At 38.1% G+C, this 18,939-nt stretch overlaps 1 protein-coding gene across 1 annotated transcript in view; it reads left to right on the top strand.

Moving 5' to 3' along the window:
• Positions 1-1,628: 1,628 nt before the first annotated feature.
• TERF1 (telomeric repeat binding factor 1) overlaps positions 1,629-18,939 on the top strand; it is a 22,274-nt gene continuing 4,963 nt past the window's right edge. Inside the window, exons 1-9 of the mRNA XM_054816870.1 lie at positions 1,629-1,798; positions 5,246-5,341; positions 7,226-7,356; positions 8,032-8,118; positions 9,461-9,610; positions 12,491-12,597; positions 13,687-13,749; positions 13,836-13,879; positions 14,961-15,025. Of these exons, the coding sequence (XP_054672845.1) occupies positions 1,636-1,798; positions 5,246-5,341; positions 7,226-7,356; positions 8,032-8,118; positions 9,461-9,610; positions 12,491-12,597; positions 13,687-13,749; positions 13,836-13,879; positions 14,961-15,025 (906 nt within the window). The 5' untranslated portion in view covers positions 1,629-1,635. The remainder of the gene's footprint in view (positions 1,799-5,245; positions 5,342-7,225; positions 7,357-8,031; positions 8,119-9,460; positions 9,611-12,490; positions 12,598-13,686; positions 13,750-13,835; positions 13,880-14,960; positions 15,026-18,939) is intronic.

The raw sequence follows: 18,939 nt of genomic DNA, 5'->3' as shown, positions 1-18,939 counted from the left end.
TTTTCAAGAAACTATGAAGTCTCTCTCCATTTGAGGCACTGGAGTCAGAATCCTCTGGAGGCAAAGAAGACCTGAACAGGATTAATGCCAAAATAAATCAACAGTTTGCAGGTTTGTTCCTGCTGTTGTTTGATCACAGTAATTTTGAGCTTTGATATACCTTCCTGCCTCAGTTTCTACTACAAAACCCCCAAAACACGTGCTTAATTCAAGATTAACGCATAATAGTATTTTTTATGTCTAACTGGTTCACGTTATCACTTACACTAACTCTAACCCATTGAGAATTTGAATTCCTGAGATCTTCAGCACATTTTCTGATAAAGCTTATCACAGTTTCGGGCTTGCTGTTATCCTGCGGTACTATCAAGCAATATGGCAAATAACAGCAAATTTGCCCAGTCTAAAGAATTCATGTCCTTGAAGTTATTGTACATACACATTCAAACACACATCTGCAAGCTTACTACAGCATAAGCTTACAACTATTGCCAAACAGTAAGTCTCTTTCAAAGTGCAAATTTAAATCTTATATTCTATTAATAAAGATGTCCAAATAGATTATTTTTTTAAGTATGTATTTTCTTCTCTGTTTGACTTCAGTTTATTTATGCCACAACAAGACTACTGCAGGTGCATTTAATGTGACCACAGGAGTCAAAGGTCTACCAGTTCATTCATTCTGCTCTCTGATATCACACTGTTCATCCCAAAGTAAAGCTCAAATTAAAGCCTTTCACCATATCTGCCAAAAAGACTATTCCGCCCTCTGTCAAACCACAGACAGGAAAACGGTTCAGCCCTTCAGCACTTCCCTTAAATTCATCTCTTTGTAGACTACCGTCTTCCTCCTTAGGAAAGAAATATACAAAGGATTGCCTTCTCAGAGAGATGCACTCCATGCTCGTTAATTCAGTCCTTCTTCACATTTCATCCTGGGCTTTGTTGTCAAGTCAAGGCTTCCACTTTTTAGTTTCCAGGCTCTGCAACATTGACATCTTCTCCCTCCTTCCTCCAGCAGCCTTCCCTCCCCACAATGCATGTGAAGACATGCTTCTTATGGGAAGCCCTTTGCCTCACACATGCACGAAACACCTGTGTTTTGCTTTTTAGTCTCCCTGAAACCGTGGAACACGGCAGCTCTCGCGGCCACCTGCTCCAAGCAGTACATTCCTTTAACCTTCCAGTCTCTGACACAAAAAGACATGAGTATTTGCACCAAAGCTTCTCAGGCTGCGGCCACAGCAGGGGAAAGCCCTCAAATTACCAGCCGGGGCACAGCCCAGACCTTCCAGAACATTCTTGTCAGGGGACAGGGCTCTGCGCGGGCCGCATCACGCCCTCTGTTCAGCTCCAGGCAGACGGGATGTCCTCCAAAGGCACTCCTGCAGACCGACACCTCTCCACCGCCCGCTCTCCGGCGGGGTGCTGCATGACGTCACCACCGCGCCCCGCCTCCCCCCCAGAGGACTGACTGACGCGGCCCCGCCCACCAGCGGAGGGTGACGCCGGCCAGGGCCGGGAGGAGGTGGCTGTGCTGAATGGCTGCCGCGCGGGAAGGGGCGGGGCTAGGGGAAGAGCGAGCCGGACCGTTGGCGGGGGCGGGGCCGGCAGCCGTTGGCGCGCGGGTTGAAGATGGCCGTAGCGGCAGGGGGTGGTCGTGCCTGTTCGTTCCCGCCAGCTGAGGTGGAAGCTGTGGCTGCGGACTGGATGCTGGATTTCGCCTGCTACTGCCTGTGCCGGCACTTCGTAGAGGAGTGCACAGCGGAGTTCCGGCGGTGGAGAGGCGTGGCGCAGGGTGAGGGGTGGCAGCGGTTGTCGGGGCTCTGAGGGTGCGGGCACTTGGGGCTCTCAAGCGGCTGCGGTTACTGTGAGGCAAAGTGCGAGGGGCAGCTTTCTTGTGCACGCTAAAGCACTAACGGTGCTTGTGCGTTGATTTCTTGTGCGTGTGAGTAGCCTTCTCATGACTGTGGCCGCTAACGTTGAGGAGGTTTTCAGCTATTCTGAGGTCTTCGGAAGATTCCTAGAGTACAGGGTAGTCTGTTGAGATGATTTAATGGTATCAGCAACACTTGCACATGGTGGAAGTAAAACAGTGCAGGCTGAATTTTTGTTTGCTTGTTTAATCCACTGGTGTTTGAGTTTAGCATGCAATGGTAGCCCTGCTGGAGTATTTTAAGATAATCACAGTTTGGGGGAATTCTGATCTTTTGGCTGAATGAGACCAGGGAGGAAAGCAAACTGAACTGTTTCAAGAAAAAAAGAGGTTGCTGAGAGGCTGTGGTGAGGGCTTTTACATTATTAGGTGAATACAAGCATTGGTGTTGATATATCATGTTGATTTTATGAAACTTGAATGTGTAATGTGATTGTCTAAATACCATCAGCAGTTACTGAAGCTGAGGCCTCAGATGCTGAGAGTTCAAGGCTACTGAAAAGTTAAAGAGGGTTTAGCGGAGAAATACAAATGTGGTAAAAACTAGAGTAGAATTACTTAAATACACTGAGTTCCTTGGGTTTATATTCAGGGTTATGGGAGAAGACTAGAAGTAATTCAAGGAACTATAGTCTTGCAAAGGCGGAATGAAGTCCGATGACTGGATTTTGAATAGAAAAAACACGTATTTAAAATGAGAAATAATTAAGAATTAGAGTAGTTGACAGCTGGAAGCAAATGTCTACATCTCTGATAAATTTTATGGATTTATGATGGTTTTTCTATTAGAAATAACTTTCCTGAAGATACCGGGTTAGAGCTTTTGGGGTTGTTTTTGTGTGTGTGTGTTCTTGACTAAGGTAAATGTGATAGTATGACTTGTTTAAACTTCTACAAAGAACAGAGTACAATGGCATGCAGAATGATTAGTGAGGAGATTGATATGAGAAATTTTAAGGGGTAGGAAATCTAAAGATAACATAATAAAGTATATTGGATAGGGGGCTGCTAGATTAAATTATTAATGGTGCTTCTCTGTGTTTGGCCTTGAGAGAATCAAACTCAGTGGGAGACTCGTACTGAAATTTCATGACGATGTAGGTGGGAAGCAGAAACGCTGTTGACACAAGCAGATTCGAATATCTCCGAAGAAGAACAGGAAGACTTTTAACCTTTAACGCAGGGTCATATGGAACTGGGAACTAATAGCAAATCGGGAATCTGTTCCTGGCCTGTTCAGCAACAAAGGAAAGAGTGGGGCTTATTGATGCTATAAGATTAAAGTCAGAAGTGTGAAAGTCCATGGAAAAAGCTATGCACAGTCATAAGATTGCATTAGAGAAGTGGGTGTGGATTTTTTCATAGAAATACAGAACTATTACTCTTGCATATGTCAAAGTGAGACCTTACTGAAATAATGATTGGCTGTCAACAAAAAGGTCAATTAAAACTGAAGTAAGTGTAAAAAGGTAGGAAGGATAAGGAAACAAGATGAGGTATTTTTATTAGGGGATAAATAATATTTCTGTATAGTTCAGTACACTGCCAAATAGAAGTAGCTAGGTTACCTTGGATTAAGGATTTAAAGACAGACATGCCTTGACAGGATATTATGGTCTACATACCTGAACTAGCTTGGATAGGTATCTACATGGCGAGGAACTGTAATTCTAGAATTCCTAATGAAAGGGTAAGATGAGAAATACATTTGAGTGGCCATAGGGCGGAAAGCAGTTTATGATTGAGGGCACTATTAACAAAGGAATTAATAGAGAAACTGCCTTGGGGGTGGGGAGGGAGAGCAGTCCAGAAAAGATTACTGAGACTATGTCTCTTTCTGTTTGTCTGCATTACTTGTGAGTAATTGCTGCTAAGGACCTGGTGTCCACACAGTAAATGTTTCAAGGTTTCTTTTTCTTTGGAATAGCTCTAAAGGAGTTCAACTTGTGCACTCAAGACTGCTCTGTTGTACAAACCAAGCACAGGAAGTTTGCTTTAAAAATGTACCCCTGCTCTAAATTAAAAGCACTAACAGGTGCACCTTAAGAACAGAGAAAGCTGAAAGATCTCAAGCTACTTGCCAAGATGACCCCTTTTGTTTGTGGATCGCTCAGCTACGGTATTCTGCCTCTATCTTCAGGGCATAATGATGGTGCTTATATCTATCATTGAACTCATCCAAACTCTTTCTGAATTTGAACTCTGTTATGGAAGATGCATGAATTTGTGATTATAATGAGTGGCACTTTACTGCTGTTCTAAGCAATGTTGTTTTTTTTTTACTTCGTATTTTGGCTATAGGAATTAAAAGCTCTTGTGTCACCTGTCCTCACTGAAGCAGTTGTAAAGATGTTCTTCCAAGCCCAAATGACAATATCCTGCTTGATGTTAGCTTAGGTAATCATTCGAGGCTGTTTAATTACTTTGTAATTTTATGCTTATCCATTGTTCATAGGAGATGATCATACACTAATAAGCAGGTAGGCTGAGTATTTCAAAGTAAAACAATGTCTTATGTGCTGTAGTTGTGTCACTGTAAAACCTGGGGGTCCCATGCTCTGCAATCCTGGCTTTCACTAGGCTGACACTGAAATGTGTACGTAAACACTTCCTGAACTAGGGTGTTTAGGCAAGTCACTTAATGCATTCTTCACTTTTCATTTTGAATGTTTGTGTATTATGCTGTGGAGATGAATTACTATATCCAGCACATTAAAATATGAAGTTCACAGTAAGCACCATGATGGAAATAATCTCATGATAGCTCCCATTCTAAAATACATAATTCTTGTGACCTTCCAACCTTGTGAGGAGGATTTCCCCTGTAGATTTACAGGTCTGACCAAGCTCTCCATGTAGCTTTTACTGCTTTTGGTCTGTTGGTTGCTATAGCAACATGTAAGTGTTACCAGTCTGCATGTGGCTCGTGTTTTGTGGGCATTCCACAGAAATGGTCTTTGGAGCAGACAGTTGTCTTTCATAGTAAGCTACTGAGCAAAACAAAATTTTGTTTATGTATGTAAGATAATGTGGTCTTCTAACTTGATGAAGGTAAGCTTGTGATGCATGTTACAACATCTAAGTTACTGTTGTGAGCTGTAAGAGAGATAGGGTTTTCTGGTCAAATTCTTAAGTATGACTTAAGTTCTCTTAACATGGAAGAGTATTAACTAAATGCACTTCATCAGTTTCCTCATGAATTAGAAATTTAGTAGATTATGTAAGTCTGGAAACAGTGTCTAGTATATTTCTAGCCACACTGTGGCAGTGCTGGAGCAAGACTGACTTAACTTTTCTCTTCTTTTCCAGCTCTTATTAATGGCCTCTCCAAAATACCTACGCATCAGAAAAAACCCGTGTATCTCTGTCAGCTTTTGATAAGAATTGCAAATGGAAAAAAACTTGGTAAATACTGTGATTCATTTTTTTTTACTTGTTATTTAAATAGATTTGTGAGAACTTGCAAAGCCATGCTTTCACTTAGCCTTTACTGTACATATGTATGTGTGTGTACACATATATATACACACATAAAAAATCTAAAAAAAATAACTGAACTCTGTTTTGGACTGTCTGTATTCCACATGCGACTGAGCTATATGCTGGACCAGTGTTATTCGCTACCATGTCTCCTATTTGGCTGTATTCACAACTTACTGTTTTAGCCAAGCTGATTTTTGCTTCCACACTCAAGTTTCTGGAAGACTTAACCTTTTTGCTGCAAGTTTTCACCGCTTGATAAAACTCATTGGAATTTAAGGACTTGAAAAGCAGTCTTGCCAGCATGAGCATGGAAGAAAAAAATGTATTCTAGCCTAGCAGTGCCACAAAGGCTTGTTTTTATAAAATGAAATTTCTTATATTGCTTGTGAAGTAATAACGCTCTTGACTTAGTTCAACTTGAGAATCAAATCCTAATATTTAAAAGAGTTCATAATATACAAATTACAAAACTTTTATGATAATGCTTTAAAACTATATTATTGTATATAACACTTGGGGGATATGAATTCAATGTGTGTCGTTACCACTGTAGAGAGTGACCTGCATGGTGAGGAAGATTGCATGTGCTTAGTAGATATTACATTAGTTGTAGTTGCACAATGTACATGGAAAGCTAATGTATGGTAGCTTTCCTAATTCTTTTCCAATTATTAAAATCTATACTGCTTCTTAAAACAGAGTAGGCTTTCAGGTGCCAGCTCTTTGAGTTAAACACTTTGTTTTTACAATATTAAAATAAACTTTGTATGAAGTGTCATATTACTTGACTGAAACAATAGAGAAACACAGAAATGTTATTTTAATGTGTATATATACATATAATGCTATCTAAATTTTCAGTGTTTGTCTTTTACTGTATTTTTACTGAAAAATATTTTTAATTTTTTCAGTATTGCTTAAATTGTTTACCTTCTGTCTGAAAAATATTCAATGTAAGGAATAAGAAGAAATTGAGAGATTCTGCTAATGATGTCATATAAAATGAAGGAATAAGTGAGGCTGTAGTTCAGTGAACATCTTGAGCTAAGCTGGCAGTGCCATGGGAGGAAAAAAGCAATCTTGTCCACCTGCCAGCTCCTACTACATCTGTTATATTGGCACACTCACTTGTGCAGCTGTGCAGTATCAGACTGGGCAACTCCTTGCAGAGTGTGGAGGGGATGGTTATTTGGCTGGGCTAGATTTCTGCAAGAACTGATCCTGCTTGCTGGGAGCTTGCACAAACCTTGGTGTTGGCACAGCGGCACAATGATGTGGGAGGTTGCTTCTGCTTTTTCAGTAACGCTCCTGTGTTAAGATGTTTGAATTTCCCTCTCAGTTTAACCCCTTCAAATATAACACATTTAAGACACAGAAATATAGAGATGGGGGAAAAAAGCTTAGGATAGTGGTTATATTACAAAATTAACAGTATCAGTATCAAATGTTTTGATATCTGATGCCAAGCTTAATGTAAGAGTATTATTAATGCCAGCCCAAATACACGATGCTAAACTTAGCACTATTGCAAGTGGCATTTTAAGTGAACAATAATTAGCAGACACATAATCTCCCTTAAAAATGCAACAGTAATATTATTAGTAAGGGTAGGAAGAACCAGTCTCTCTGAAAAGGCGGCAGTTACTTCAGGCCTATTAAACACATCTGAAGAGAGAGACTAAAAATTATTTGAGGAAAAAAGGAATTGAAATTATGTATAGTACATTGTTATGTATAAATAATGTAATATATTTTGCTTTATCCTTTAAGTTTTTTAAATACCTTTTTTTTTTTTCACCCCCTAAGAATGCCATTTTGAAAATGATCAAAGAATTTCACCTTTGGAATCTGCTTTGTCTTTCTGGACTTTACTTGAAAGGGAGGAAATTAAGCTGGAAAAGCTTCACGAAGATATTCGTTGCTTGATTCAAATTCAGGTCTGTGCGACTTAATCAAAATTCATCAGGATGCTACCTATTCCTTCTGCTAAAACAGGGCTCCTTTTACAAAACGCTTAGGCTATTAGCAGGCTGAACTGAATTTTCTAAATTTGTTGTATTTTCAAGTACAGAGTAAACAGATCTGTATGGGGACCTTTTCCTGTCTAAACTGGTTCCTGTTTGTCTTGGTTCAAAATTGTTTCGAAAGCTGCCAATCTGAAAAAATGAGTTATTGAGAGATTAATTTCAAAACACTAATATCTTGAGCTTTAAAATATGTAATGAATAGCTCTTTTTTGCTTAAAAATAACTTTTTGTATTAGAAAACTTGTGATTTCAAAGAGAAACATGTGAAAACATGTTGACAGCTACTGGGACTGTGAGAGTCTTTCAGGGAAGGATGAAAGCAATACTTAATAGGTCATTATAGGACACGGTGCATCAATGAGGGTCCTTTTAAATGCCTGATGGGGAGGTTTTAGGCCTTTATACATGAGGTTTAATATTACTTCAGAACTAACTGTTATAACTAGATAATTGTTGGTAACCCTTAAATATATAATCCTCTGGCCTTTGGAAGTCTTACAAAACTGTGAAAGTGTGACTTCTTTTGGGGTTTTTTCCTGACTGTCAGATGAAATGTATTTCAGCATATCTTATAATTTGTTGTAGACTGTAGCAGTCCATATGGAAAACGGATATTTCAAGGAGGCTGCTGAAGTTCTTGAAAGGCTGTTTACAGACTCAGAATCAAATAAGGTACTAACTTGCTTAACTTGCATTAAGCTCTCTCATTTTCAGTGGAGAAGAGGGGAATGGGTTTCCAAAGCTACCAAATGCTACCTGCATAGCTTTGTCCTAATTACTGCCTATGCAGTCACTTACACACCTGTGGCACTTTTAAATACAAAAAGAAATCTGTGGCTAGGGGCTTGATAAAAATCATGGGCAATTCGGGGAGTAAAATGCTTCTAGCAGCAGTTGTTCTTCACTGTGGGCAGCATCAGTCTGAACTTCATTCACTTTCGCACCTCACATGAGTGAGGTGTCACTACAGATTCTGGGAATTTGCTATTGCTGTTTTCTCAGAGTAAAAACAGTATAAACATTCTGGTAGAGACATAGTAACTCCCTAATAATCAGTTTGCCAACTCTCTCTGAATCATTGCAGTGCACTCTATTTGTTGTCTCTGATTAGTCTTCTACAGACTGAAGCATCACAGGGAAGGAAAGCTCATTAGCATCTGTAGTACAGAGTGGATATTATTATGGCTGTGTCTGGAAAAGATAATATATGTGGGTCAGGCCACCTCCTGGTTTGATTTTGACTGCATCATTCAGAAAGATGCAAGTTTGCGTGTGTATCTCTTTAAAATAATAGCTAGTGCATGCACACGGAGAGAAAAGAGCAAAAGAGGGACTATAGACAAAAAGAAAAAAAGGCAAAAATGCTGCCTATATCTTCCTCTGGTGTATATTATACACATGCCACTACTTACATAGAACATGTGTCCTAACTTATTGTTCAGATGCACTCTTCGTTCAGATGTTCAGAAAGTGTAGGTTGTAGTAATAGTATTCAAATTCATAAATAAGAATGCAGCCTGTACACAGAAGTTAATTCTTGGCTATATTGGTCGGTAAGATTCAGAGTGGTTGGTAGACAAAATGTGAAGTTGTGATTATCAGTATCGATGTGTCCTTAATGCTACTGTACTAAATAGTGCTTTTCCTGAATGCTGTAACCCCCTTTCAATGGCAATCTTTTTGAGGCAGCAAATGAGAAAAGAGAACCCAGTAATGAGTGGCCTTTTATGGGTGTTTTTGCTTCATTGACAATCCTGCTTTCAGTGTTATTCCAAAAGGAATGAAAAGTAGGATCTCTGGAAAGTTACACTTACAGGTTACTGAACACATGAAGTAAACTCCTGATATTATGCCTAGTTAACCTTAGAACCCTTTCAAACTGTAGCATGAAGTTGTATAGGCCTATTCAAAAAAACTATATAATCAGCTTGTTTAGCTTTGTCCTGTTTAGCATAGGTGCCAAGTTTACTGCAGGATATATTTTCGTGTTTGTATAAAGTTGTGTTTTTCTTAGCCTTTAAGGATGAAGTTGGCAACCATAATTAAAAGCAAGGATCCATATGTTCCCCTTCTCGAAAACTTCAATTACAATCTTTTGATAAGTAAAATCAAGTCTTATGTTGAACTTTTCATGAAAGAAAATGAAACTAACTTCTTAATACAGGTATGTCAAAACTATTGTCAAAACTTATTTCAAAACAGGTACCTGAAAGTGTAAATCTCTCTAATCTTATCAAGGGAGTTGTTCAGACAATGTTCAGTTATTGTATTAGATGGAAAGGAAATTTTATCTTCCTTTGGATTGTTGTCTTAATTAAAAAAAAAAAAGTTGAATATATGTTTAGAAGAAAGTTAGTAGGAGTAAGACTCCTCTAAAATACCTTTTGAATGTTTTTTCCACAACTGTTTTAATTAGGAAACTAGTTAATAAAAAAGCATCATTAAAATGTAGTCTGTCATTAGTGTATGTTTAAGAGAAGCGGTTCTGAGACTCCTTAAAAGATAATGTAACTATATATTTATGACTTCTCATACTAAGACTTAACAGGTCTTGATCTTTTAGTTTAATGTTTATTTTGTTTAATTTGGCTTAAAAGCTTTAGGAATGTCAGAGGAGTTAGGAGATACAAGACTGTTATTGCTGTTTTCCTGTAAATAAAAAAGCTCCTTGCAAGCGGTCTTGCTCAAAATTTAAATTGGCAAGAACAACATTCCTCCTGCAGTTCATCTTCAGGAGGATTGTAAAGAATTTCTCTTATGTTTACTTCCTATGAAAGAATATTGAATTACTCAACTACAAAACCACAAATATCTAAAGGTAATAAGAAGCAAATTTTAAACAAACAAACCTAAAGTTTCTCTGGGATTTTCATTTTCTTACTAGAAAGAGACCAGACAACTTATTAAATGTATACAAAGTATAATGCAAGGAATACCTTTTAATGGTTTCACCCAGCTGTCAGTTTTCAAGTTTATTTTTCAAGGCTATTTGAGTCTCAGAGGAAATGGAGGTTGGGAGGTGTCGGAGAAGGCCAGGAACACCATATTAGCATAGCTAGGCCCTCTATGTTGCACCCCCTCTGCCTGCGCAAAAAACCACCCTAGCTTTAACTGTTAATCTCTCTCCTCTTTTTTCTGGTGCCATATGTAAAAGTGGTCTACGTTGGTAGACTGTTTTATAGGCTGCTTTTTCTAGGTTATTGTCAAGCTTGGAACCTACAAGATTGCAGCTCCTACTGTTGAAGTTCTTGCACTTCAAGAAACTTTTATGGGTTAGCTGCCCTTAGAACAGTCTGCAGATAATGCATTACAAGGAAAAAGGATGTATACCAAGAAAGCATTGAGCTGATAGTTCTTAATTTTTCTTTATAACTTCTCTTTCAAAATAATTGTTTTTAGGGACAACTACATTTTGAAAGCTACTGTTAACTTTTTAAAACACAATATAGTGGATTTAATTTTTTTTTTTACGAAATCCTTTATACCTAACTATCTGTATGGAAACATATCCTCACTTTCTCCTGTGTTTTGTTACCATCAGCTACTGTAAAAGAGCCAGTATTTTGAAAACCTACAGCTGAAAGATGTGGTAGATTGAGTAGCTATGACATTTCTGACAGTGAGCATTTTCTTCTGTGATTGGAAGTATTCTGTGACCAGAATACCTTCCAGTATATTCATGGATGAATGAGTGAAATAGAGAATGTTTTTATATTATCTGACTCTTTTATAAATGTTGAGAGATTCTGCAAGCTACTGTGGAGGACAGGTTAAGATTTCAAGACGACTGAAAATTGGATGAGTGACAGAAAATTAACAGGAGGCAAAAGCAAGCCCTGAAGGAATCATAGAATGGTTTGGCTTGGAAGGGACCTCAAAGATCATCTAGTTCCAACCACCCTGCCACAGGCAGGGACACCCTCCACTAGACCAGGTTGCCCAAAGCCCCATCCAACCTGGTCTTAAACACTTCCAGGGATGGGGCATCCACAACCTCTCTGGGCAACCTGTTCCAGTGCCTCACCAGCCTCACAGGGTAGAATTTCTTCCTAATAACTCATCTAAATCGACCCTCCTTCAGCTTAAGCCCATTCCCCCTTGTCCTATCACTACAGTCCCTAATAAAGAGTCTCTCCCTATCTTTCCTGTAGGCCCCCTTTAGGTACAGGAAAGCTGCAATGAGGTCTCCCAAACCTAAGAAGAAATAGATGAAAAGTGGGAGCAACTGGCTAAGCAGAAAAAGAATTCATATTGGGCCTGTAGTGAATTTGTCAACTTTGATCTGGTTTGCAACACTCAAATATCAAAATGATTCAGTTTTTGGGATGTATAGACAGTGTTGGATGGAAGATGGTGGGCTCTGCTTAGTAATGATGATGCACAATCAGAATTTTTTTATGGTTTGGCCAGTAAGTATACCTTAAGATGCTAGGGAAGAAAGTTGATAGCCAAGTGGCAAGAATGACTTCGTGTAGACTAAGTGTTTTGGTTTTTTGAAGGTGTTATTTATTATAGCAAGTAGGTGGGAGGAATCTTGGGAAAAGTGCAAATCTTATGATCCTCTACACACTCTATAAAGAGTAATGAACTATTCCTTCCTCCTCTTGGGAATGAAGGAGATATAACCTTAGTTTGTGGCTAAAAGTTTAGGCAGGACGTTACAAAATTCTTTTGCTAATACAGGAAAGATTACATTGCAAGCCTAAAATCTGATTAGCCGTATGTCTTTTGAAAGTGTTATAGGTATTCTTGATCCTGCCATATGCTACAGAACTAGATGAACTTGTGAGGCCTGTCAGTTTTCAATTTCTAATCTAGTTATAAAAAACAGACTTTGGAGTACTTTGATAGTATTTGCAGTCTTGATGGATTTCAACAACACACTACAGTTGTTTTGAAACTACTTGGTTTAACAGTAGTACCTCCGAAGGGTCTGTGAAATAAGCACTGTTAGTCCTAATAGTATGTGTGTTAATCTTAGTGTAAACTACTATCTAGGTACTGGCTGACTTTAAAATTAAAGTATCAACTCTCTTTCTCACAGGCAGCCATAAAACAGGTAGAGTCTAAAGGATTGGGAGCAACAGCATTGCAAAACAAAGCTGTGAATGTTGATGAAAATGACGAAAGTAACTTGGAAACAAAACAAAGGTTTGTATTCAGCATTGTGCTGTCCAAGCATGTCCCTCAGTAGTAACTTGAAACTTGCAGAACTAAGAGTAGGTAGAAGGAAGGATGTTAAATTCTTAACTGCCATCCAATAGAAAATTTACTACAAGCACATACTCTGTTTCTAAGTTTTGGCTTTCCTATGATTGTTTCTTTTGGCATTTACATCAAATAGCTTGTTATTAAGTTTAAGTATTTGTTGAAGATGCACATTTTTCAGTTGAAACAGCTGTCAGTCTTGTATAACAATAAAAACATAGAAATACTTCACTACTTTTTTCTTTATGTTCATTTGAGCTCCATTTAGTCCTGCCCTTTTAATTTTAGGCTGTAGGTCATCTGGGGAAGAAAGAGGATAAGGAAAGGGAATTAGTCTATTACTTTTTCCTTACAGCTAAACACAAGATTCCCTTACACAGTGATACTAGAGTCATGGAAAATAGTTATGTTGCTTCATGACTCTTGCAATGTGAACCCTCAAAACAATTAGACAGTCTTCTAAGAAATGCTGGCAGAACTTGAAGCCCAGTTCCTTTCCCCCCTCCTTTGACTTTATTTTGGAAAATACTAATACTCTAGGTTTATCACCACTTGTTTTTCATGGAGAATAAATTGTAGTCTTTGGTCAGGATACAGCTTGTATTTCTGGAGTTTTATACTTGAAATACTTGGCATCATTTAGTTAAGGAAATTGACTGATGCAGACAGAATATACAGGAAGACAAATCATAAGATCTTTTTTTCAGAAGGACAATTCCTGACACAATTATATCAGAGAGAGGTATGATGAAAGACATGATCAAAAAAACTATGGAAACAATTCCTAGACTGTGAAGAAGTAAGGTATGAAAAAATAGATGTTTGAAATGCCTCATGTTCAAATTAAATCTGTAATGTCTTACGTATTTCTTCTCCAGGTATAGAGAGGCAAAGTTAAGAGGGTTTGAAGCAGTTAGTGATGTATGCCACTGTTTCTGTAGAGAAATCTTGGGATTTTCTTTCATTTAAATCTTGTTGATTCACATAAGTGGCAAGTTGCTGTCTAATAAAGTATTTTTTTTTCTTTTTAAGATTAATGAAAAAGCAACAGAGTATTACAAATCAGTCACCTGGAGACATAAACACCACAGCAAGGTAAAAATTGTTTTGTTGTTGTTGCTCTTGGTCATAAACACTTCATGAAGTTGTGTATTTTTACTTAATTTCTGTGTTCCTTGCAGGCCTCATTCACAACAGAAACACAGAGCGAGCAATGTTCTTCAAAGTGAGTACTAGCTTATTTTTACCCTTTCAAAACAAAGTCTTGTCAAACTCTTCCCCCTACACCCCTGACAAATGAGTTGGTGTTTTGAAAACTGCTATTCAATTTGATTGGATTAATATAAAAATTATTGGGGGGGGGGGGGAAATACCTTCCCAATTGTTGTGTGTGGCTTCTGCACAAATGCAGATTTGGGGTTTCCCACATCTGGGAAACTATGAAATGGCTTAAGGTTCCCTGGCAACTCATTTTGCAAAATCATTCACTATTTTCTGGTTCACTTGGGGTTTTGTTTGCTTGTTTGCTTTACTGGGATTTAAGATATTCTGTGCAGAAGAAAGCTGCCAGCAAGTACTGAAACTCATCTCTTGCTGGCTTTGGACCTAGATAACTTTGGAAGGGAGAAGCTAAAGATGTTGGCTGATAGGGAAAACAAATTGTAGTGTAAAAGTGTGCAAAGTTAGGATTTCCATGCATCTTCGTGGCATTACTTTTTTAAAACTTAAAATATGGGTTATATAATATTTATAAATAGGTTCTGAAAACCGTTAATACCCTCTTACTGCAAAGAGATGACATTATAACCTCAGTGTGTGACCATGTTGGACTTGGAAGGACAACTCTTACAGATGCCTTGGATGCTTACCACAGAACCTGACGCATTCTATGGAAATGATGGAACCTGTATACAAAGTATCATAGCTCTGATTAGTTTTCATCCTATTAAAATGAGACCAGTATGTACAGTAAAAACACTTTACCAAAATGAAACAACAATGTTTCATTATTATGTACCAAAGTTTACCTAATTGTTGAAAATCTAATTCTTCTGTGAGCTCTGTTGCATAGAAAATACCATGACTTTTTTGAACAGACTATTTTTTGAGTCCTTGGACTAAGGTGAGATTCATGTGTATACAAATAGAAAAGTGTATTCATATATAAACAGACACTGAAGTTTTTCCAGTCTGTCAAAGCATATTAAAATAGCCTACATTCTTGTCTCATGTAAATGGTAGAATACAAAACTGCTGCCTTAATGTTGACTCCTTATTGGTCTGGATGTATATTAACTGTCTTCTAGGTCTGAACAACTTGCAAAATGTGGAAAAACACGGAGACGCTTTGGCTTCTGGCCGAAGACGACAGGTTTGTACCCATTTTCTATTCTAAATGGAGATTAATTTTATCTGCACTGCTTAGAATATTTTTTTTTCCAATTTCATTTGACTCTGTCTCCGAAATGTCTGGATTTAAGACTCTCCACATTACTCAAGCTGTGCTACAGCTCCTAAAACTTTAAGTTCTAATTCCTATCTTGGAAAAAAAAGAAAAGGATTTTTTTGTGCAGTCTCAAATATTGTTGCTAATGCTTATGAGCCTTTAATTTGTGGAAATATGCTGTTACTAAAGCTTAGTCTGATTCTTTTTAAAACATGAAAAAAATAAAAAATCTTTGCACTGTTTGCATTAAAGAATTCAGAATGTCATTTGCCTATGAGAGTTTTGGGCAAACATCAAAGACTTCCCCACACACACACATCTAGAAGGTTAAAGATGTAGCAATTTTATAATTCAATAACTTGCTCATATGAGGCGAAAACATTTTTACTTTGGAAACTCTTCTAGTTTTTATAAACCAAATAATGGGGTCTTTTTATAAAGCTACATTTCAAATAGTCTTTTGCATTCTCTCCATGGGTAAGCCTACTTCATTGAATTACTTTAAAATAATCCTACTATATTCCCTATTTGTGAGAAGTACTGAAGTGTATGCCTTAATAGAAGGCAATTTGACTTGAACTGTTACAAACTGATTTCTGCACATGGCTAACTTTCTTTAGTTATGATAAACACTTCTGAGTGAAACTAATATTAAAATAAATGTATTCCCACTGTTGAATTCCACTTGAGAATATGTCTTAGGAAGCAATATGGAGTCTTTCTGTTTAGATAACAGTGCAAGTTATCAACATACGTCCATTTTGGTGTGAGCTGTTCCACTTTTCTGGTGTTCATTTTGACATTTCATTTTTCATATAACAGGGAAAGACAAACCTGCTTATGTCTCTTTTAGACTGTCCTTGAGGAGAGTTGTACTTATTCCTAGTTCTTCAAGCATTTTTACTGAAGTTGAAGTACTGGTTAAATCTTTACATGCTGTCCTCAAATTGGTTGAGGTCCTAATGACAGCTCATCTATTGCTGGAGGTTAAGCCCCCTGCTGCATATAAACAGTTTTGCACTTTCTCACAAACCTCAGGAATAATTAAATCATCGAGAGCCTCCTTAAAAGCTGCAAGTAAAACCAGTCCCCTAAAATAAAAAATTGTCAGCACTTACTGGATTTGCTTGTTGCCACCTTCAAAAACATAATAAATTTATTCCAACTTATACTTGGATAGATACCTTGTCAGCCAGTTGCTGGTGAGACTGCGCACTTCCATCAATCTTGTTTTCAACATCAAGATTTAAACTAACTGGACCACAACTGACACAGAGCTAATGACAGCTTTATATTCATCTATTTTGGTGTCGAGGTAGTCTGTTATGGGGTCAGCTACAAGCACAGTATCCAGGTCTAGGGCTTGGGCACACATCTCACTAGGAAAAAAAAATTGATGTTGTGCTTAATTCTGTTACTATAGTTCAACCTTAATTGAAGTGTAAAGACTAAATTTATGGAAAACTACATCTGATAATAGCAGAGAACTCATTGAAAAATGTTAAAAGCTTGAAATTAGATTCAGAACTATGTTTCTTTAAACACTTAGAAAAGTAGGCATTTACACTCTGTGTGATATTTATGCCATACTCCCTGCCAGTGAGACCTCTCATAAATATTGTATAGAAAGCAATGATACTGGCCTTTTAAACAATAAATCTGTTCCTCTGCTTAATAACCTAGGTTATAAAATTGTCTACATGCATGAAAGAATGCAGTGAATGTCAGAGCTGTTGACTTCTAGAACGTCCTTTTCCATGTAGTCCCGCTTTCAATGTTGGCATTGTTTGCTCTTGTTTTGTAAATGGCATTTCATTGCAATGGTTCAGTACCCATTTTCAGCCTTTCATTGCTGTGTTTTCAGTTAGCTGCATGCAACAATCTGCAGTGCTATTGAAAGGAAGTGTACTTTATTTTCTTGTTTCTAAATTAGGGGATGCAAGAGTTACATAATTTAGGGAACTGTTTGTACTCAGCTTCATATCCTCTATGTGTATGGCAAGTCTTCTGAGTTGTCTACAATATGACTGACAGTTTGCTTAAATCAAGGAATGTGTCTGAAAATCTGGGGTTTCAGAATTTAGTCACACTTGTATGGAAGAAAAAATTCCACGTATTTAAACTTGGAGGAGAAAAAATCAGAGCAGAGTCCCAGAACATGCAATGAAAGGAAGATGGGTTACTAGAGCATAACTGACTCTAAGGAATAACAAGATCTTTAGATATGTGAGGGTATGTCTGGAGTGTCTGTCTGGCAAAGTCAAGCTGTCTCTGCCAGCGTTCTGAGCTAGCCAAATGTCACATTGCTCTGGACTAGGCACTGTGATTATGTTAGCTCAAGTGTAGCGCTGCATTATGTCCAGCAGTCTCTCGCCCAGTCTTGGTAGCTTGTAACAGTGCACTGCTAGAGTCTATGTAACTGCCATCCCAGAAGGCACAGGCATTTTGGGGGGGTGGGGGGGGCAAGTTACTGCTCTATACTGTTCCTCAGTGAAAAGAAAATGAGTCAGTCTCTAGTTTATCTGTAAGGCAGGCTCCTCATTTATATGTTAAACTGAAGAAGTTTATTTTTAAAAAAGTACAATATAAGCAATTTAAAAGCAAAATGAGCAAGAAACAACCCTTTTAAGAGCAAATGTAATTAATCATTACAAGAAGTAACAAGGGTTGCAATTGTCTCTGTTGCTAGAAGTATTTGAATTATCTGGTGCTGTAGGTCAAGCATAACTGTTGCTTGAATAAAGATTTTATTTAGGCAAGTTTTCTGGCATGCTCTGAAATGAGATGAACTAGATGGTTCCAATAGAATCTCTGGCCTTTTAATAACAGTAAAAAAACCCCACCAACCACCATTCACTGCTAATGTTTCAAAAGATCTGTAGAACAGGAAGTACTGGAAAAAAGGAAGTATTTTTGATAAAGGGTAGACTACTTCAGAGAAGTTTTAGGTTTCTAACTATTTAGAAATACAGCTGAACTACCATTCTTAATTCTTTCACTGCTTAGTGAGGTTTATCAGTGATCATAGTTTTTTGAAGAGGCGCTGATAGTTGCAATAAGCTGGAATAAGTCCAACTTTCAGTTGAAGTTTGGTCTTCAGGTACCTCAGCTTTCCCTTTGTCTAGATGCCAAATTTTTGCTTGTTGCAGGATAACCAGAACATAACTTTGATCAGGCTGAATGTTATCTAAGCTCCTTCCCACCCAGAGACACCCACCCATCTTTCACCTCTGAGTGCTGCTGCCACTTTTAGCAGCTTACCTTCAAGGGAAGGGGGGAATGATGCATAATGGCACTCAAAATTATCACCTGGCCCATCCCCAGTGCCTGAATTGTTGTTGCTCTTAAGGGCTGAATCTTTTAACCCCAGAAGGGTTCCAGGTCATTCGAGAGGAGAAGGAAAGAAGAAAATTATTTTATTTCTATGGATGAGGGATTTATCTGAGCATCCTTGAACACACAGACCTCTTGTGCCACTGACAATCATACTGGCTGGCCCTGGATTGTCCTGCCTAGCCACTCCTTGTGCACAAGCAGGATGGTACGTGTTTGTCTAATGGCAGTAGCCATAAGAGATTTATACCTCCACTGGGTATGTTATTTGCAGAGTTAAGTGATATTTGTTCCCCTGTAATTCACAGATTTCCTCTGTACTACTCAGTTCTACTAGTTGGCTTTATCAAGTTTAAATTTCTGTAAGTTGAGGCTGTTCCTCAGCAACTGCCTTTCCTTTTCTACCCAGTTACTCAGTTTTGAGAGTTTCAATTGTAAAGGTCAGCCCAATTCTCGGGCTCCCTCCTGCATTATAGCCAACACCATTTATCCATTTGATAGTCGGA

Source organism: Grus americana, chromosome 2, assembly GCF_028858705.1.
Source record: "Grus americana isolate bGruAme1 chromosome 2, bGruAme1.mat, whole genome shotgun sequence".
Taxonomy (NCBI): domain Eukaryota; kingdom Metazoa; phylum Chordata; class Aves; order Gruiformes; family Gruidae; genus Grus; species Grus americana.
The sequence above is the reverse complement of the archived record's forward strand: the minus strand, read 5'-3'. Positions and strand labels throughout refer to the sequence as shown.